Here is a 21922-nt window from a genome sequence, read left to right on the forward strand (position 1 = left end):
TGAGCAACGCAGAGCTCAAAGGAAGCACTGGGTGGACCCAAAACACCATCGCCTAGTGAAAAACATGAGGGGGTGGTGGTTAAATACAAGGAACAAATTAGCACACATCTTTATTTGGCCAATTCTTTCAGTATCAAAATATTATTAGGTGCTGTTCTCCACTCTATGTTTAATAAGCATACTTCTTTTCCTCTTTGATATTTTACACAACTCATATATTGGTTAAAAAAACTCAAAATATACTTTTTGAATACCTAGTGCCATGCTATCTGGTTGTACTGTCAGAAAATACTTAGAGCACAATGACTACCACATTTTCCTTGCAGGTCCTGTGGGATGTAATTTATTTGAAATATTTTAACACACAGTTCAGCTGAAAAACAGGATATCTTATGTGAGATCAATAGAAATCTCAAGCCACAATGTGCAGGGTTAAAGGTGCAGTGGGAAAGATATGGGGAGAAAATAAGCAAACTCAGATATACATTTTAGTTTCATGTACCCCCAGTAAATTGAGACCTTCAAGGAGACAAACAAAATTACCGAAGCCCATATCTCAACAAATATCCACCTTCCCATGTTACATTTTGTTGTGTATGGTCTGAGGAGATGGCTGCTGGCAGCGATGGCACAAGTTAGGCTTGTGATGGTGCTAGATCTCTTAGCATTAAATATATGCAAACCTAGAATGATACCCATTATAGAGTAATATATCTGCAGTAGAGATGGGGGATATAACTCCACAAGATAATGCTGGACTGTAGTTCTCATCAGGCCTAGCTGACAGTCAATAATGAGGAATAATCTAACAACAAATGGAAGGCCAGATATTCCTCAGCCCTGCCCTATAGAAACTTGGCTCTCTGTGAATAATTGTGATTCTGAGGTAACGTGTTTGATTATCTTTATTATTTTCCAAAGGAAAGAGTAAGTTACAGAACAAAAAGTGAGGTATAGCAAAGTTATATCCTGTGCTGATGAGAATGGCAACCAGGGAGTTATTCTTTAGTATATTCTGGTTATATTTTTGCAAAGATTGCAAGTGAATGTAACGTTTTCTCTATAATTGCTTGGATCTTCATGTACGAAGCATGTCACAATGAGATCTGTATAAATTGTTCAGTATTACTGATTCCAATTTGTTTCAGTAGGCCTATTCTAAGCATGACTAAATCTGAATCCAATCAGTGTATCAAGCATTCAAATACCACACACTCATGCATTAATATAAAAATCCTATGAAATCTGCCAACTAGCCAGAATTTACTCTAAGTCCCCTTAAAAGAAATGTAAATTGAGGAGACAGTAACATTAAAAAAAGTTCTCCCTGGTGGGTTAGGCCACTATTAGTTCATCCAGTCTAGCATCCTGTTTTCTAAAAAGCAAATAAGTTATTTGGATCAAGAGAGTCCTCTAAATACAGAGGAACCCAAGCACAAAGACAACACTCTGTATGTTTGCAAAACTTGCAGGAACATTCAAGAGGAAATTAGTAGCTCGATGGAAGGAAAAGATAGTAATAATAATCATAATAAAATTATCATAATCACATCATAGTAATCAAAGTGTTGTGTTTCTATGGAGAATGGGGACCACCAGATGTGACTGTTACCCCACAAAATACTGGCCCTAAGGAGTTTGGATAATATAACTAAATTGATTTGCAAGGGAAACCATAACTAAAATACCCCAATGGATTAGTATTTTTGTTTACAGATCAGAAAGATAAGGACTTCAGATATAGACTTCACGGAAAATCTCTGCTCCAAGACATGAACTGATGGTGGATGACAAGATTAAGCACTACAGGGAGATGATACAGTGTCTTCTATACTCTGAAAACAAAAAACAAAAAAACAAAAAAAAACTGGTAGGTCTAATCCAGAGAAAATTTACAATTTCTGGCTCAAGGGGAATGAGAACAAGTGATGAAATTCAAAGATAAAATTCAACAAAGCAAAACAGAAAAAAAAACAGATGGCCGTTTTAAAAAGAACTTTATTGTAGATTGACAAATAGATAAATTCTAAACTTCCTGAATCCAGAAACAGTCACATTTACTCTTCTTTTGAACCAAAACTTCATGGTAAAGAGCAGTTACAATAAATTTCAGAGCACTCTTCTTAAAACTGGGCAAAGAGATGGCAGAGATGATTTAAAGTACTATAAATTAACTGAAGGTTTCCATGTTGGCTTCAGTTCTAAATGGAACAAGTCCGAGTGGGTATGTCTTTCTCTGTTCCGAAGATACATATCAGCTGGCAATATACTTCAAGCAATGTTAATTTGATTAAAAAGTTTGTCCTTAATAACCTGAGACATCAATCCATGTATTGCTTCTATGGTGGTCTTGCAGCTGAGAGGAAAATAAAAGCGTAAATTTAAAGTTGGCGAAACACAATTCTGTCTCGGCTTTGCTGGTGATTTAGAGTTTTAGGAGCTCACGGTGCCCATAACCCCATGATTCTCTACAATTGTCCAGTTATGAAAAGACAGGCGCAATAATTCAGTTCATTATCAAAAGCCATTTACTTTAAAAGGTAAACTCAAACATTTTTTACAGGAAAAGGCAACAACTGCAGAAATTATAGGTCCAGCACTCTAATCTACAACAAAACAAAACTTTCCATTGATGGCACTATGTCAATAATATTTTAAATATTAGACACATGAAGGGAATTCTATAGGTCTATTCAGTCCTCAGAAACAGAAAACTGATAGGACAGTGGGGATGGGTGGACCTCTGTAAGTCCGGCCCCGCAGTGCTTCCACAGCTATAAGTCTGTTTGGTGAACATGCTTACAATGCTTCTACAATCAGGAGCTCTGCATTATCAAGGCTGCCAATCATGGAAAGCACCATAAATGCCTCTTCAGACCTACACACTGAATTGATTATGCAGCCTCAATACCCACCATGTTCGAAGTCCTACTTGCTTTTAAGCTAAAAAGCCTAAATAGAACTTGTACTGTTCTTATAGCTAAACCTGAGTTATGCGTAACTGAAATATTCTTCCTCTGTTTATTTCTGCTTTCATTTTGCTTGTCTTTCTGGTGTCAATTAGTAAGATTGAGAGCCCCTTGGGTAGGAATCAGTTATCTCATTATTTGCAAAGTACCATGTACTCAGATTGAAACATGTCAGATACTTTCTTTTTTAAATACTTTCTACATCTTTATGTTAGCGAATATGCACAGTGGTCTGAAGGGACCACAGTTCAATGTTGCAGCACTTCCTGTCACACAAGCAGTCCCAGTTTAATTCTCTGAAATCTCCAAGCAGTGCTGGGATAGACAGCTGCTGCCAGACTGTACAGATAAGGCAGAGCTGGATAAACCAGTGGTCTTGCTATATAAGAAGCAGTTTTATCAATTTACGATATAATTAGACTACTGAAGATAATAATGTGCAGATGGAAGATTCGATGGTAGCATCTACAGTAAGTTGCTCTGATTAAAAGCAGAGTAATTAGTCAAGAAATAACAAATTCAATTAGATATTAGAATATTATTAAAAGCTTCTTTTGGAAACAAAATTAGAACAAATTACTAAAGATAGTTTATACTAGGCATAGGATTTTTTTCAGTACAGCTACCAGAATTCATCAGGAATTTGTGTTACTGTAGGTTATTGGGAGTTTTAATCTTATATAACCCATCCAATTTAGTGCTTGCACTAATGGGATAGTAAATAAATTCCCAGAGGTATAATTGTGGTAACTTTAGTTAAAATAAGCCAGATTCTCAGAGGCATTTCAGGACACATACCTATTCCTTGCAAAGATCTCCCTGCAGTGATGATTTTTGGAAGGTACCCTTTAATGAACAAAAAGACCACTGTCCCCCAATGCTTGCAGTTCCTGTGGAACTGAGAAAGCTCCACCCATATCCCTCTCCATGCTTAATGGCTGCTGCTGCAAAGAAAACCTTGGCAAGGAACAGGCATTTATCCTAAAACACTTCTGAGAACCTGATTTCTAAAGCTAAAGTTACCAGAATTCCACCTGGGGAATTCCTGATAAATTCTGGTAGTGAAAAAAAAAATCTGAAAAATCCCCTGCCAGGTTCCTTCCATGGTTTGTACTGATTACATATTATAATCCACATAGGCTGAGATTCAAATTGCCAGATGATTCACCAAAAAACATGGATTATTCAACTCTTTTCTTCAGTGGCAACCTCCCCGCATATTTCCTAAATGCACCTTTTGAAAAACTGAATGAGTCCTCTAGAAAAGTATGCCTTGAAGCATGAGGGTCTGCCACTGAATGAAATCAAATCAACTACCTCTCTCTCAAGTACACACAGAGGTGATTTACATGCAGCTCAGTGAAACTCAATCATTATGTCATTCTTTAATGAAATTTATTTCTTCTGCTTTTCTTGTTATTACAATGATAGGAAAAGAAAAATGGAGGAAAATTTAAGATAGTCATAGCTAGTAATGCCAGTAGTGCAATGACCAAAGAAATTGCTGCAGGTAATGACATTGGCAACTGATATTTGGCAGTAATGCACAAGAATCTATCATAAAGAATCTTCATTTTCTAATTTACATTCAATAATCCTATACCAATCAAGCACTGGTTCTCTTTGTCCATTTCACCACAGAAAATGCAAGGCTAATCCTTACAATTTCCAAGTCTGATGTTAACAGATTTGCATCAGAGTTATCTCCGAAAATAAATCCTAGAGTTGAGGTGACATTACCTGTCTCTTGTTGCTTTGGCTAATTTGTCTTCTGATTTTCTGTCATGGGACTCCAAACCCAACATGAAACTTCCTCGTCCTAGTTGTGCTTCTGACTGCTCTAATTTTTCAGATAGATCAAATACTTGCCCAGTCGTATAATCTGCATTCTGGATTTAAACAACAAGTAACATTTATACAACTGTCTTGTTTTGTGCTGCCTGAAACAGTAAATCTTTATCACATTTCCAAATTTTAACTACTGTATGCTGTTTCATACATCATGCATCTCAATGATAACTATCACAAGAAACTATAGTTTCTAAGATTAATGAGACCTCTCATCTACATGAAACAAAGACAGGAAAATAAAAACATATTGTAATGTGAAAGCACATGTTTTTCTTTTATTGCACACAAGAAACTAAAGAGCTAACGAATACAATGACCCAGACTTGCTCCTCTGCAGACGTGGAAAGGATCCTTCTATTTGTGGGGAGAACTAGGAAGCTAGAACAGTAGAAGCTTCCTGCAAGAGAAATGGGTTAGAGTGGCCATTTTCTCTGATCCACCCTTTGGCTCCCAGTGCTACTTCTCAGGTTGTTCTATCATTTCTACACAGTCTCTCTCTAACAGTGTGAGTGATAATGTAGGAGGTCAATGGGGGAAATCTGAAAAAGTCATCACCACACTTTGTCCAGCACCAGGGGGAGTCTGTGTAAATCTAGAGCAGTGGTTCTTAACCTTTGTTACTCGGATGTTTTTGAACTGCAACTCCCAGAAACCCCAGCCAGCACAGTTGGTGGTGAAGGCTTCTAGGAGTTGCAGCCCAAAACTCCTGAGTAACCCAAGGTTAAGAACCAGTGGTCTTGAGTATGATTTATCTGACAGCTTATTTATGCAAAGTATTTGTTTGATGCAAATAATTGTGCATGCTCATGGGACTAACTAGCGATATTGCAAATGCTTTTGTTACTTTATTTTGGGGGTGGGTGGGCAAAGTGTGGGCTCAAGGTGGCTTCTGCGCTCCATACAGAACACATCACCAGTCTAACACTCTTTGCAATTTCTGTCTCCATTTCACAAACCTAAGATCACCCAATTGAAACGAAGACTATGCTTTTGCAAGGAAATAGTGGACATGTTCCTGCACAACTTCAGTACACAATGAAAGACTCAGAGAATGAATCATTGCATGAGTAGAACAGACAAAGAGGATGCTGAATCAGGAATGCCACCCTCCCCCTGCCGAAAAACCAGATACAGGTCCCTCTGGCATCTTCTAAAAGGCCCCCAAACAAAAAATGAAATTGGGAGTTGATGTCTAGTAACATTTAGTTTTGTTTTTTCATAAATTTTGCTCATTTTCAGTTCTGGTGTCCCACTCCTTCTGTTGGGTTTGAGACAGAAAATTGACTTCTAAACTGTCCCAAGTTGACTATACTGTACTGCTTTATATCATACAACTACAGAAAGTAAAATTGTTAATCTTATTTCTAGTGTTTAAGACACTGTATTCTTGTATGTTATCTTTGCACTTAATAATCCTCTTTGTCTTGGAAATAGTATCAGAATTATTTTGGTAACTGAACTAATGAAACACAAAGCACCTTGTTCTTATAATTAGTTTTGAAGCACTTAATTCTTATAGCTTTGTAAAACATATCATTCTCCTACTACCAACAAATAATACTTTATATTTAGTATAAGTACTCAGGCTGTTCCAAAATTCTGCTTTCTGCAAACATCAGTAATATGTTCATAGCAACTTGGGAATATTTAACTGGTAAACAAGACAAACAGATTTAGGATGCACAAAGATCTTCATGACTAATTTCAGTTTCCTTCCTTGAAATCAATTCAATGTTAAGAGCTTGCCCCGAATTTGTACTGTTCCTAGTGCTGGACAGCAAGAGGGTCAACTTCCTTCTGTGAATGAACATGCATATAAAGTATGCATCTCCTTAGTTCAAATTTCTTCTATTACGCTCTCTGCCTTTTTCCTCCTGTCTACAGGAAGGAAGGAGTGCTTCACAGGTTGTACATTACCTTCCAAATACCATTTGAGTCAGTATTTAGTAGAATTGCAATGATACTCACAGTAAGCAAACTAGATGAACTAAGAGTGTTCACCCAATATTTGTTCCACAGAAGTTCAAGCAACTTACGATCCAAAGAGGATTTGAAATAAGAGACTTCTAATGCATAATACCTGTTCCAGAAAAAAAAAAGGTTTCAAAATGTGCTGCTTATTACTTTTGCAAAACTCTCATATATAGACAAAGAACAAAGGATCAGCATTCCTTCTAAAATTTGTTATGCAGTAAAGAACAGGAAAGGGGAAGCATAACGTTTTGAGGTATAGGAAAATACTATCCCATGAGGAGAACAAGTATATAAGCAAGACAAACAATTCCTTGGAAGCACACAAGGTGGGAAGGGATATTCTGTCTCACGTTTTACAATACTAATCTCACCCAGTTCCATAGAATACTGCTTAGCAGTCTTATATTCAGAACAGGAATCAGCATGAGTGCATTATCTAGACTGGTACTGAAATACCATAATAAATCTATCTGGGCCTCAGAACAGAAGAAAAAAACACATACAATAAAGAGGATCAATAACAATCACAGACAAACACAAGACCAACAAATGAAGTGGACCGGAACATGATAATTAGGATCATACATTATAATGCAATCCAAGAACACTTTAGCAAGGGAAGCATCCTGATAAAAAAGGGCTTGGGGCAACTTTCATCTAACCAGATTTTCTTTGACAGAATTTGGTTGAGATACCTAAGGTATGGCTGAAGTCCCCCCCCAGAAAAAAAAACTGTCCTCATGCCCATCATCCAGACAACAAATAAGCAATTTAAACCATCTATGGATGTACTTTAAATATACAGTGGTGCCTCGCATAGCGACGATAATCTGTGCAGCAAAAATCGCTGCAAAGCAATTTCGTTGCTATGCGATATTAAAAAGCCCATAGGAATGCATTGAAACCCCTTCAATGCATTCCTATGGGCTTCAGACTCACCTTAAAGCGAAAATCCTCCATACGGCGGCCATTTTCGCTGCCCGGTAAGTGAGGAATCCGTCCCAGAAAATAGCGGGCAGCCATTTTGGAACTGCCGATCAGCTGTTAAAAAATCATCGCTTTGCTATGATCGGTAAGCAAAACAGGGTACCGATCATTGCAAAGCGATTTTTCCCCATAGGGAACATCGCAAAGCAATCGCAAAAAGTTAATCGCTATGCGATTTCATCATTAAACGGGGCACCTATTAAGCAAGGCACCACTGCAGTTCTACAGAGAAAGCAGACAAAATACAGGACAAGAAAGTTTGCTTCTATATGCACACATTCCTCCCTTCCCCCCTTTCCCCAAGTGGGAGAACACTGTAAAACATCTGGGTTAAGAAAAATATCCTCACTGTTTGCAGTGCACTCCAAAGTCTTCTATCTTATTTAAAGGGATAGTCTGATATTCAGAAGGACCCTCATCAGGAGGTTTGTAGCCCTGTAGGATACAAAACACAAGAAACCAAAGTAATACAACATCATATTTTCAAACAAATATTTGTAGATTATTTAATATTTGCACTAGCATTTACTTCACTCTTGGAAAAATAAGAATTCATAGATGGAGATTTAGGGGTTTATGGGAAGCAAGTTCTATTGTTTTCCTAGGAAACTGATATCTCCATCAATATTTTCACTTATCCCTTGTGTCTGACAAAATAATGGACATACTATGTTTCCTTTTAAATGGCAGTACTACCAAAACCGTATGTCTCATTTCTGTCCAAAGTACAGGACTGCTTCCATATGTCAATTCTATGTCCAACACAGGTAGGTTAAACATGTATAGCAGGTATTCTAGCAACCTACTAGATTTGTCTTTCCCATTGAGAAAGGCATTTTAAATTTTCTAAGAAAGTATTGTAAAAAGATCTAACATTGACACAAATAACTTAGTTTCATCATTATACAGAGTTTTTGTTTTCTGCTTTTGTGGCAAACTGGTTCTTTGTTGAAAATATAACTTATTATTGCATTTCCTAAATACAGCAGGATTTGTTGTACACAAACGGTACACAAAAATATGTGTGTACCTCTGAAATACAACAGTAAACTAAGCAATTACAGTCTCCTCTTTTCTTTCAAAAAACAAACCATAAAGTTTCCATAATAAAGAGTGCATATTTTAGTTTTATTGTGTTATTGCCCCAAAATCTATATAACTGACTGGACAGAACAGAGGATGAATGAAATAAGAACTGGCCCTACAACCAAGAGCCACAGTTTAAATTTAGAAGTTGCTGACTATACATCGTGACAGTCTCAATGGAAAATGAATAGAAAATTAGTTTCAATAGCTGACCAAAAGCCTTGCTAAAAGAAGGAATATATCTTTATGATATAGCCTGTTGTCAACACTTGTTATGTTTGGTAGTGGGGTGTCCATCTATTTAAATGATAATCTCGCATCACATAACTTTAGTTATTTAATATTACCTTGGGATATGTCCTAAAAGCTCCAAGATTTACTTTTCCTGCAGATATTGTCCTTGTTGGATCAATCTGTAAAACAGATTTTGAAATAGTCGTTGTTACATGCTGTTAAGTCAGAACTGACTGATAGCAGCCTAACAGAATTTTCAAGATAAATAAGGTATTTAATGAGTAGTTTTTAGCTGTTCCACAGCTCCAGTAAGTTTCCATGGCAGAGCTGGGGATTGAACCCAGTTCTTCTGAGTCCTAGTCCATTACTCTATCCAGAACATCAGGTACCCCATTCTGAAATTACTTTACTATTTATGGAAGAATAGTTAGGATGTCTCAAAAACATATCAATGTGATATGAGTCACATATCAGGTAAAAGATTATGTTTCAAAGTTTTAAAATAATATTTTAGAGAATAAAGGAATGCTCAATTTTGATCAAGACATTGAGGCATGCGTAAAAAAACATATATTTCATGAGACTTCCTTCTTCAATTCTCTTTCTTAAGCATTACTTCACAGGCACATTGTCTTGAAAATAGCCTAATGTACAATTATTAAACCACAGAAGATTGTATTTTACTTTAAGATTTAATCATTCCTTAAGGGAACAACATTGTGTCCCCTCCATTTCCCTAAAACCTTCACAGAATAATTCTTCATCCTATGTTACAGATAATCACATTTTCTGTGTCGAAAGCAACACTGGAAAGTGGATCAATAGGCCACAGCTCTCCATGGTTTTCAAGCACAGCAGAGAGTTGAACTGTTTTTAAAGGGAAGCCTCTATTCTCTTTCTTCCTCATTTAATACTGTAACAATTGTAATCATCTGTAACAAAACTGAAAAGTGCAACAAGATTTACAGCACAAAAGAATGTTCTTTATATAACACCAAAAGTTTGTATAACACAACAGAACATTATTTTAAAATGTTAGTATCAGAGATAGGAAGATCTAAAGTAGAAAAAAGTTCCTTCTTATACAGTGGACCCTTGACTTACAGACGGCTTGACTTACAGACTTTTTGAGTTACAGACTTCTCTGGCCGCAAAATTTAGGTTTGACTTGCAGCCTGAGAATTGACTTACAGACCAGAAAAAACCCAAAATGAAACAAAAACGGCCTGTTACGGGATTAATCGGTTTTCAATGCACTGTAGGTCAATGGAGACTTGACCTACAGACTTTTTGACTAGAGAACCGCCTTCCAATACGGATTAAGTTCTCAAGTCAAGACCCCACTGTATAGCATTAAGCAGATCACACAAAAATCCCAAAAGAGGAAGCACACTACACTAAGGCAAAGTATTCAGAATTTTCAAAAGCATACTTCTTAAATTTACTATCAAATTCCATTTAGCTCACAAACTCCAGTACTATACTTACAACCACAGCCACAAAAGGTTCTTGAAATTGCTGGTTAAGCATTTGAGTGCTGACATCAATTCCTGAAAGCCAACAGCCATAGCCAGGGTGGCTATGATACCAACCAATTGCATTTTCTAGGCGACCAACCTAAACAATGTTTTTTTTAAAAGGGGGGGAATGTGGTTAAAAAGACATATACTGAATATCATCACTGCCCTCTTTTGGACAGTTAGCAAACTGCAAATTTTACTTCAAAATACAAACATATACTCTAGTGTACAGTACAGTATATGTATAAGGAAATCCTGGTTGACTCTTAATACACACAAGATAGCCAGACAGATAACTCCAAGAATAACAGAATCAAAACAATGGTGTACACGCTACCAGAATTTTAGTTAATAAAAGTGAGTTTGTTGTGCACTTCTGAAATTTAGAAATGAAACAGAATAATTAAAAACTTATATTTTCCAGATTCCTAAGACAATCAAGGAGTGCATGAAATGGAGACAATGCAGCAATAGAAGTATATATAGAAAAAAAACAGAAAGAAGCACAATAAACATTACAGTCCTCCCATTAATAAACTAGAGAGGTTTTAAAAAAACCCCTCCTTTGAGCTCAATTTGACCCAGACATACCCAACTGGTGATATTAGTGATGCTGGGGAGGGGGGAGGATTCCAGAGCAACACTCATTGTGCAGATGTTACAGGCTGCAATTTATTAAGCTCCCAAGTAAACTTCAAAACTGCTTCAGTGCATGTTAAATGATTTGAATGAAACTGGTCTTTTTTTTACCTGTTTCGCATTTTCAATATACGCAGCCATATATTCATATGCAGCAGCCTGAGCATTAACTCGCGTTTCTGTGCCTTCTACTGGCAAAGCAAAGCTGTCCATGATGATCATAGTTTCACCATCTACTTTTCCCAGCATTAAGCCCATCACTTCCAGATTGCCTCCCGATCTCGCATGCATCACCATCTTCAGGAGGGCCAGAGCAGAAATCTTGCAATACTTAAAGTAATGGTGGCTGCAATTAAAAATCAAAATATATCTTAAAAACCACAAGAAACCTATCATGACAGGAGAGGGACAAAAAGATAAATGCAAACAATTAGAAATCATTTAGAGCTCAAGTGCTCCCCCATACAACAAGAATTAAACTGTAATACAAGCCAGGCATGACTGAGGTATTGTTAATACATAAAACATGAAAAAGTTAAAGAACATCATAAGACATAAAGTCAAAAGGCTTTAAAAAATCAAAACCTATAGTTAGGCAATATCTTTAGTCATTTAATTTATCTGAACACTGTTTTCCCACAAGTTGTGCCCAAAGTAGTCTGCAACATATCAAATAATATAGTTACTGAATAAAGGAAAAAGCAGAAGCCTGGTCAAGAATATACAGTATGTATATCTGGGAGGGATTAGGCATCTTTGAAAAAAAAATGAAAGAAACATTGCAATATATATGTATTGGGGTGTGTGTGTGTGTGTGTATGTTATATTAATGGATTCTGAATAAAAATATAATATACTTATGATATATAACAAATGTGTATATATTATTTCCAAAAAGTTCAGTTAACTGAATACACAGCTAGAGGATTAGGGTTTGGGCAGTCTAACTATATTAATGCTATTACTGCACCAGTCTGATCCCCAGTCCTTCACTTGGCTCATTTTAAAGTTGATTTTTTATAAAAAAAACTTTTATAGCTCCTAACAGATCCACCTGGACTGCAAAGATCTTCTTTCAAGTCTTTTTTCCGGACACCCTACCACATTAAACATTATGGGTGGCCAACAGAAACATGGGCTTTTTCAGAGAAAACGAATGCCTCTCTCTTTACCCACTGAAAAAACAACTTGCAACATACCTGCAGTAACATGAGATACAGTACTGGAAATGCCAATCAAACGCATTGATGCATTCCCCTTTTATCCCACTATCTACATTAACAGTCGGAAGACTGCCGACGCCGGTTGCTTCTGCTTCCCTAGGATTTCCAGGGCCAGTCTTACTCTGCCCTTCTTTAAAAAAAAAAAAATTCAGCGCACAACCTGCTAGCCACTGGCCCGCTGTTCTGCAACCTCTTGGCCAGCCCCTTCCCCCGCCATCCAGTCTTCACCTTTCAATCAGTTCAGACTAATCCGGGATGTGGCCCTAACGCCCATTTCCTCACCCCAACCTTTCGCCTTTTCTGGACCCAACCCACACCGGCCAGGCGCAGGCAGGCAGGCCCACCGGCCGGAGCTCTTCGCCCTGGGCCAGAGCAGGAGGCGACGAGCTGCTCCGAAGACCTCGCCCAGAAAGAAGTCCACTTACTCCTTGGTCCAGGGCTTGGCCGCCAGGATCTCCTGCTGCTGCTTGCGGTCGTATTTGTAGATCTCATCGATGCTCTGCGCCTCCTGCATGTTGTTGGCCAGCTCCCACGTCTTTTGAGCCATCCCGCTCCCAGAAGGGCCGGCAGCCGCCATCTCACCGGCTCCTGAGGCCGAGCCCAGCTCCCTAATGACAGGTCGACGAGGCGTGCGGGCCCGCTTGCCTTAGCAGCGCGGACCAAACACAACGGAAATGGGGCGGGTGTTTGGGCTGTGGAAGGGAGGGAGCGTCTCGACAATGGTTCCGCCCGTTCGGCTCCGCCTCGGGCTGGCACGCCCCCTAGCGGATACCACTGGAGTTGGCCTCCCGCGGAAAACCTGGCTGGCCCGGATTGCTGGCCGAAGGCCTCCTGCTGCTTTTCACGCTGGCTGAGAGGCGCGGGGGTTGGGAGCCTCCCCACCTTCCCCTGAACCCTTTCTCCATGGCTGGGTGTGGGTGTAATGAGAGCGGGAATAATTTGTTAGGTAAAACGTGCGGTTGCCTTTTCATTATACTTATTTCACCATTATTATATGTCACGTTCTACCTGCTTTACCAAATCTTTTCATTTGTAGGAGCGGCCAGCATTAAAAGGAATGCGGGTGTGTGTTTATAGGTATATCTATAGTGTAAAGGAATAATCAGTTTTCTAGTAGAAAAACAACAGCAGCCCTGTAGAGCATGACAGGGCCTGTCTTTGTTCATCAACCTCTGAAATAGTTGTATTTGTCCCTAATAGTTATTTTATTGAGCTTATTGTTCCAATACGTAAAATGTATCGAAATAAATAAGGATGCTTTCAATATCTCCCGGTCCCGTTATAACAAGTCCATTTTTTTAAAGAGCTGCATTTTTTGTTTCTCATTATTGTGCGGTGTTCTTGTAACTCCCATTTTCCTGGCTTTCTCTTTAATATATACAGTAATTGCTAAACCTATACTGTATATTATACTATGTACGCACAGCACTAGAATCACAGAAAGATTTTCTGTCAGTTTAATGAACGCTGCTAGCAACACTGTTTCCAAATATGTGAGACGTAGCGAAGACACTGAAGTGCAAATATGAAACAATACAAATACACAAAACGGAACCCAGAATAGCCTAGCCCGAGGTCGTATCTGGACATCTGAAAAGGGGCGGCCCCTCCATTTCTAACACTGCTCTCTCTTGGGGGGGGTGTCTTCTGGGGACTTTGGTCCTGCCCCGATTCGGCTGTGGCACTGGAAAAAGCTAAAGCTTCTCTGTGCATGTCCAAAGTGCTTCTTCGCCTTCGCCCAGCAAGGAGCCCGCACCCCGCTTCCAAGGAGACTACTCGACTCTCGCTGAAGTTCTCGTTTTCCAGCACCAACGTTTCGCGGCGACCGCCTACTTCAGCCACGGCACCGCCACCCTCCCTTCTCCAATTAGGACCGGCTGGTAAAGCGGAGCAGCAGAGGGAGCTGTTTACACGTGGTTCCGCGCCTGCCGTTGGAGTGGCTCCTCCCGAAGGAGAGGGGGCGAGGAGGGCTGCCATTGACTTCAGTGGAGCCGGGGCAGAGTCGGCGGGAGTTGCTCCTCGGCTGGCAAACTGGGCCTCTCTGGGGCGAGCGGCGGCGGAGGTGGGTTTAGGCGCGGCAGCACTGCCGAAGAGAGGCGAGGGGGAGTTGGGAGGACGAGGGCGGCCAGATCTGCCACGGAGCCCCCCCACCCCACCTCACCCCCCCCCCCCGCAACGGGGATCGCTCTCCGAAGGGGTCAGGAAACGGGCGTGCTGTGTTTGGGCGCGGAGCTAAAGCGCCTTTTTTCCTCGTTTGTGTTTAAAGGCTTGCTCTGAGCGCGCGCTTGAGGAGGGGCGAGAGGTAGAGGGAAGGGTATGTGTGTGAGTGCGTGGAGGGTCGGTGCCACTTTTCTTCGAAGGGGGCCCTGAAGGACCCACCCCCGCCCTCGTTGAGTGTGTGTGGGAGGCATTCCGAGTATGTAAGGGCGCGTGTGGTTTGGGGGGGGGGGAAGATGCCGGTTCACCCGCCGGGCTTGAGGTGCCTGCGCAGAGAGTTGGCGTTTCCACAGAGAAAACCCGGGCGGCGAGGCCTTCCTGCTTGTTGTCTTCTGGTTGCCTAACAACGCCGAGGCGCTTCTTAAAGAGATCGGCTGCCTGCGACTGGAGGGGGGGGGAGGCTGCTGGCCTTAATGGAGTCCTACGCCTTGCCCCCTGAGCAACAGGGCCCTCTGCAATTCGCTCTGTGTTACATGCCTTTTAACTCCCCCGTTATGGTCTGGACAATCTTTCTGTGCCAAAATACAAGTGGAGTACTTAAAGGGAAAAACTTACTGGTTTGAAGAAGCCAAGGCACCAACCTTATGAGGCCCTAAAGCAGGGAGGAATAACTTGTGGGTTGTCTTGGTCTTGTTGGCCTGTGCCTCCCATCCCAGAATAGCCAAATTTTGAATGATCATAGCCATTGAGGTCTACCAACTGCAGGAGACTTACAAGTCCCCCCCAAGGAAAACCATATGTTTAGAATGGACATTTATGACACCTCAAAATAGTTTTATTATAACATTTTAACATTGCATAGATATCTCACTTAACATGGAACTTCCAGGAACATTCAATCTAGCAACAACAGAATAATGCCTGTAAAAGTCCATGTCAAGTCCATGGTAATCTACATTTCTGGCCCAATCTTCCAGATACTTTGAACATCCATGATGGAAATGAAATTCTGTTCAATGGTTTGTGAATCTGTTGGCATGATGGCCACAGCAATCCAACCACAGTATTTCTGGGTAAGTGGTGTTGAGATCATTGAAATTCATTGTCATGAGCCATGAGCATATACACAGAAGTGACTTCATTGTCATAATGACACATACAGTATTTATCTCAAATAAGAACTGAAACTGAGATGGACTTTCAGGTTTGATGTTAAGCACAGGTCTGAAAATACGTACTCTAGATGTTGAGTGTAAAAAATTTGATCATCGTTTCTTTCTGAGGCTAAAATCTCAATCTTTTGAATGTGTTATCAGACATGGTGGACCAATAAAGTAGGCATTTACTTAGGGAGACTTATAAAACCAATTACAGAAACCCTCTGGGATATTTACTTTCTGTTGTCACTGACATTGACAGCCATTTCTTCAGTAGCCTAACTGGGCTGGTAAAGGACAAGCCATCTTCATGTGGTTGCTTCCTCACATCAACTTTCACACACTCCTTTGTTAAATCTGGTTTGTGAGAATCTGATGGCAAATGAAGCAGGACAGTTGGGTTGGAGATGAAGCAGAATTACTGCAGGTAGATTTTGTTTAAAGGGATCAGTTCTGTTGTTGGTTGAGAAAATCTGCTCTGCTCCTGTCATGTTTTGCATTTGGTGTTCTCTTAACGAAGCATTTCAGATGGTAAGTGGTTTGGGGAAGCTGGGCCACTTTGATCCCATTGCAGTGTTCTTGGCCTACTGTGAGTTGTGAGCAATATATTTTGTCAGAGGTCCCTCTACGTTTTTTCTAAAATGGTGAGCACAGGTTCTAGTGATCCTCATCTTACAGGAAGCTATGATTTCTAGTATATTTTTTCCTGCTTAGGGCTTTCTAGGAAGGCTGGCAGGGAAAGGTTTTTAGGTTATACTTTAGTCAGATATGTTTTTTACCTGGGGATGTTGGGCATAGAGAAAAGCTGGAGAGGTGGAATGATTTCAAAGAATTATTGCATTCATTGTGATTCTGATAGTGCTAGCACTGGAATTGTCAGAGCTATAATTGCACTTAATAATGAGCTTAAAGACCACCGGTAGTGAATAGTTGGACAGTGTTCCTTAGCCTGTGGTGTAGATGTTTGTATTCTTAGTGGGGGATTTTTAGTGGGTGGAGAGTGGGGATTTTTTATGTGTGTGCATGTGGGTCTGGTCTCTGGGTGTCTGTGTGAATTTCGTTGTATGGGTATACTATGTATATACTTACAATGACAATAAATTTATTTGATTTGATTTTGATTTGAGTGGCTAATCGTAAGGAGAAAATAGTTTTGCTTCTCTGTGACAAAGTGGTTTACAAGTGTAGGTATTGTACATGAAGCACACTATAACATAAACTGAGAATTAAATATGAAAAGTTGCATGCTTTTAAATGTTCACTGTAGATACACTGCACATTTCCAGATATTTACAGTACCAAATAAGGACTGGGATGAATTATGCAAATTCTTGCATTAGTGTAGGGTTTAAATATTTTAGTTTCTGATTTTTGGTGTATTCGGGGGAGGGAAGCTTTTTTCTGTCAAAGGGCTGCACCATGTTCAGTGGCAAAGTACTTGGAGGATGTATACCACAATAGAAATGACCAGAAATGAGTGAGACCAGTTGAACTGGGGATGGGCTAACTCTCCCCTCCAGTTCCAATCCTCCCACCCATGTTTGCAGCAGTTAGATTTTGGGGAAAAATGTTGGTACCATTGGAAGGCTTTTTCAAGCTTAACTGCAGGATATACCTGTATGTGTATACGTGTTATGGTAGAATAGGAAAGATTAGTCTTTGTCCCTCTGCATGGTAGTTATGCATTCTAAAACCTTTCATTGGCAATGTATTGTGGCAAGATCTTATTTCCATATTATTGAACCAGATTTTTATTGCTCTTTTTGAATGTGGCTTCTGCAGTTTTCTAAGAATGGGTGTGGAATTGCGCTCACTTCAGCAGTGTGTGTGCTCGGATTGTTGTGGTGTCCCCAAGGAACAATGGGCTCTCATTCTGCTTTAAAGTGACATTCGGTTGTGAGGGTATAGCAAGTTGCAGATTTATTCTGAGATCTTGCAGAAATATGAGTTACTGTATTTAGAAAAAGAACGTACTTTTTCCTATGTTCATATGATTAATGTTGAGCGACTGTGAGGGTTTGACCTTTGTTTCCCTTTTTCTTTCAAATAAATCAGGAGATTTGTGTGACTTTGAAACAGGGGTAAGGTTTATTGGAGTATTTAACAGATAACCAGTATCAACAAAATTGTCCCATAACTTTTCTCCTGACAATGGGTCAGACAGGGGCTTCCACCCTTCAACTAGAAATGGGTTCCCATCTGACGCGTTCCATGGACCCGGCCAGTCTGTCTACGCCTCCGGCTTCACCGTCTGTCCAACCTCTCCCTCCAGTAAGGGTATGGTGTCATCATCTCGGACTTCATTCCACCCGGCATGTCCGGTTGATATGAGGTTCGCCCAGGGTCCTCCCTGTATTCTCTCCTCTTCATCTCGCTCACTCTCCAATCTAATCTCTTCCTCCTCTCTTTTTCTACTCTTTCCTTTTCCTCCCTTAACTTCCTCTGCCACTCCCTGGCTTCAGCTTCTCCCCAATAAGAGAGTCTCGGGGGAGGGATCCCTCTCCTCCTCCTGTAATCAGCCTCTTCCTTTGGTACTCTTAGTCTTTCCCAAACTCCAGTCCATGGATCCTCCATCCAGACCCATTCCCAACCTGGAGGCAACTTTCCCTTCTTCCTTTTTATCTCTGCTGTTCCAACCTCTATTTCCACTCTCTTTCTCCGTTCTGTTCAATCTCTCTTGGGTTCCCTCGACCGTTAACCCTTATATCTCTCTTTCCAATTCCCGGGTGTCTGTCCCCTGTTGTTCTGTTTTCTTAGGAGGTGAAGTGGGTAGGGTCTGTACTTCTCTCTCAACAGTGTGGGGGAAGGACAGCACTCCTGCGAGAGGACCACTACTCTCGCCCCCTCATCTCACAGTAACTTATAGCTCTTAATACAATAGTCCTTTTTTTTCTTCTTATTTTTTTTTTAGAAAACCTGCTGTATTACCTTTCATAACTCTGTATCATTACCAGAGTCCAAAAAGTGATGGCAGAAGACCTAGATCAGTTCCTTGAAGACCAAAAAGCCAAGCTGGCACAAGACAAGGCAAAACTTGAAAATGATCCCCCTTATATGGAAATGCAGGTAAAATGCAAGACTTTTACACATTAAATTATGTGAAAAACATTTAAAACTTAAATATTAATTAATTCAAAATTTAATTTTAAAAATAATTATAAATATTTTTTCTACTTTAGAGGTATTTCACAGGCATGGTCTTTTTGGATTTTTTTTCCAACTACAGCTACCATAATTCAGCAGAAGTTCTCCCAGCTAGAATTCTGGTAGCTGTAGCCAAAAAATCCAAGGTCTCAGAGTTGTTTTATGATACACACTTATTATTTGCCAAGGCTATGTCTGCACTGATTGCATTTAAGGAATGGGTGGATTTTTCTAAGTTCATTGGTAACTGAACAGCAGTAAGGGACTGTAGTGTCTTTGAGAGGCACCCTCTACTGTGCTTAACCTTGTGCATTTTGGGGAACTTCCTGGAAACACTGTTTAATCCAATGAGACAAAGTTGTTATGGGGTTGCAGGGGAGGAAGGTTCCCTTAGCCATCAGCACATTTGGCCCTCCTGGATTCACTCATACCAGGGCAGCTAGAGTGGAGTGGCTGAGTGGTAAGTATGGGCCTCTCTGAACCCAGCGGCTTGACATTAATCATAGTAAAGTTAATCATAATCCCAGTGCTTTTAGATCAGGCTCTCGTGGCCAACATTGATGGCTGAGCAGGGGGAAAAAAGAATTTCTGAATTACATTTTTCTTGTGTCTTTTTCAGTAGCCTGGCTGGACTGGTACAAGATAGGCCATCTCAACATGGTTGCTACTTTGTATATTCTCCTTTGTTAAATTTTGTTTGTGGGGGACATAGCAGATGAAGCGGGACGGCAGTTTTACTGGTTCTGGAGCAGATTACTGCTTATAGAATTGGTTCCATCTATGAAGCTAGTTTGTCTTGTGAAAACTGTTTATTATTTAATGCTACCTTTGAATTGTATAGAATATTCTGGACAAAAAAGAAGTTGGCAAATTGTCAGCTTATCCATATAGTTCCTGTGCATATATTTGTAAATGAGAAGTAGCTATCTTTCTTCTCTGCATCTTTGTTTGTAGTCCTAAATGTAGCAGTTCCGTTCATGTTTCATGCAAGACTATGGTTTACACAAATAGCTGTTTATACTAACCCCAGTTTGGAATCCAAACTGTGGCTTGAAGTTCCAAATGCACCAGAAACTATGAATGTCAGTTGCTTGTTTCATTTCTGCAACTGCTCTGCATTCATTTCAAGATATACCAGGCAAAGGATTGGCTATACTGTAGTTATGTTTTGTCATTTCTGACCTGGTGCTAAAATGTTAGTACAAATTGTGAGTTACAGAGCAATTCAAGTTTATGGATTCTGTTTTACAAGCTGATTGCAAAAACGGCTTGTCAAACAGACACATTGCATGAACTTACAGTTCTCTTAGGTGTGATTTAGCAACCTTGTGTAAACATCCTTGAGTTGTAGTCCAGGAGATAAATTAAATAAACAAGGGTACTGTCTCAATTGGGGCAAGGTGAATGAAATTTATTTAAATGTAACAAGTGTGACACTTTAAATATTTTATGTAAAGGGGCCCAAAAGTTTAAAATAATAATGAGAGCAGACCTCCAGGAAATGTGATATCATTATTCTTCTTTAAGAGATTTGCTACTTCCTTTCGCTACTTTGCATTTAATATAAACCTAATCTGAGGCATCTTTTTTTAAAAGAGTCAGATTTTAGACTGCATTTTTTTTCATTATGCTATCCTAAACTGAGTGACAGAAACAGCTCACACTGTACTTAGATGTTTTCTCAGGTGGGAAAAGGAATGTTTTGACACTTCACTGCCATTTTGGGTACTAAAATTGTTGAGCCATAGAACTGTAAATTAGATTAATGTTTCTCATTGTGGATAAGGACTTTTTGCAGCTAGAGTTGCAAGATCTACTACTTTGGCTGTTCTGCATATATATTTTTAATGTGAATATACCAGATAGAGAGTCTTTCACTCTGAATATATACGTTGAAATTTTGTGCCATGAAGATAAAAGAGTTGTGCTGCCTTCGGACTAGATATAGTGAAGAAACACACTAGTCATGATGTATTATTAGTCCTTATATAATTTAAAAAAGAAAAGAAAAACAAAACAAGGTGTGTGAGACATTTTGAAATTCTGACATGGCTGAGGGCTCTTTAACCCTTCTGCTGTTGTTCAGATAAGAGTTAGACTACCACACCAATATGGTGAATGATCCAGTGTACTTTTTCCTCCATTTGGATATAGTACATAGCAGGACCTTCTTGAGGCCATGCTCCTGATCTAGTTCAATTCCTCCCTATCCCTTGCTGCTGCTTTGTTGTTATAAATTGCACTGGAGTGAATAATGTTGCTATTTTGACTTTGAACTGCTTATGTCTGCTTTACCTCTCAAAAGAGGCTACTAGAGGTATATATTTGCATTGTGATAATGGAACGTTTTAACAAACCTTTGAACCATTCGGTTTCTTTTTTGTGCTGAAATTTCCATGTATTATGTTAGAAAATGGAAAGAGAGACATCAGAAGAGCAAGATGTGGAGTGTGTGTCAGAATGCAATCATCTAAATGTTCGACAATCTATCATTTGAAAGTCATGTTTTGGCATGTACTAGCAAGCCCTAATCAGGGAAGGACATTTATTTCAGGGTCAGTCCCCTCTGAAAAACAGCAGAAAAATATCTGTCTTTCTGTCAGGTTTAAAGAAACTAACAGAAATTACAGAATGATGTTATGGTGAAGTTTGTTAATTCTGGTTTACCTGTTTTTTTTTTTACTTTCCAGAACAAAGGTGAAGGGATGCTTTCGGAAACCAGCAAAATGTTGATATCCATGGCTAAAGAAAATATCCCACCAAATAGTCAACAGACTGGTATACGTGGTATTTATATGCTAATTTTTAACAAAATGGTTAATTTCTTACATTAAGGAAAAATTTCACTATGTCTCCGTATCTATCTGCATGCCTAATTAATCAGAATCAGTCCTACAAGATGATTTGGATGTGGTGCTTTTCATAACTGTTGCTATGTAGTGAAATATTGTTGCAGTCATCAGTAAATGATTTTTTTAACC

The 21922-nt window shown here is 39.6% G+C and overlaps 2 protein-coding genes across 21 annotated transcripts in view; one reads left to right on the forward strand and one right to left on the reverse strand.

Annotated features, from left to right (window-relative positions):
* Positions 1–1980: 1980 nt before the first annotated feature.
* COPS5 (COP9 signalosome subunit 5) lies at positions 1981–13175 on the reverse strand. Its single transcript, XM_020812280.3, has 8 exons — positions 12909–13175; positions 11372–11606; positions 10590–10718; positions 9215–9280; positions 8131–8216; positions 6789–6900; positions 4710–4858; positions 1981–2356 (listed from the first exon to the last, which is right to left on the reverse strand). The coding sequence occupies exons 1-8, from the start codon at positions 13058–13060 to the stop codon at positions 2272–2274; spliced, it is 1014 nt and encodes a 337-aa protein (XP_020667939.1). The 5' UTR covers positions 13061–13175; the 3' UTR covers positions 1981–2271.
* A 1221-nt stretch (positions 13176–14396) lies between these two features.
* Positions 14397–21922, forward strand: part of CSPP1 (centrosome and spindle pole associated protein 1) — a 64854-nt gene continuing 57328 nt past the window's right edge. For 11 of the 20 annotated variants that reach the window (XR_012086916.2, XR_013545436.1, XM_020812349.3 and 8 more), the window contains exons 1-3: positions 14404–14545; positions 18709–18863; positions 21632–21728. Coding sequence is in view for 18 of the 20 variants with exons in the window: in XM_020812349.3 (XP_020668008.3) it covers positions 18765–18863; positions 21632–21728 (196 nt within the window). In the remaining 2 variants the exon portion in view is untranslated. Of the gene's footprint in view, positions 14546–15612; positions 15714–18708; positions 18864–21631; positions 21729–21922 lie in introns of those variants that run through there. The other 9 variants (XM_020812317.3, XM_078393794.1, XM_078393795.1 and 6 more) reach the window with 4 other exon arrangements.

The sequence above is a fragment of the Pogona vitticeps genome, chromosome 4 (genome assembly GCF_051106095.1).
Source record: "Pogona vitticeps strain Pit_001003342236 chromosome 4, PviZW2.1, whole genome shotgun sequence".
NCBI lineage: Eukaryota > Metazoa > Chordata > Lepidosauria > Squamata > Agamidae > Pogona > Pogona vitticeps.

What these genes read in the sequence shown, in the direction of transcription:
- COPS5 (XM_020812280.3), bottom strand. Translation starts at nt 13,060, where the DNA reads ATGGCGGCTGCCGGCCCTTCTGGGAGCGGGATGGCTCAAAAGACGTGG. An exon ending in GCCAAGCCCTGGACCAAGGA is followed by an intron (nt 11,607 to 12,908) that starts GTAAGTGGACTT and finishes TTTTAATTGCAG; the next exon opens with CCACCATTACTTTAAGTATT. An exon ending in ATATTGAAAATGCGAAACAG is followed by an intron (nt 10,719 to 11,371) that starts GTAAAAAAAAGA and finishes AACATTGTTTAG; the next exon opens with GTTGGTCGCCTAGAAAATGC.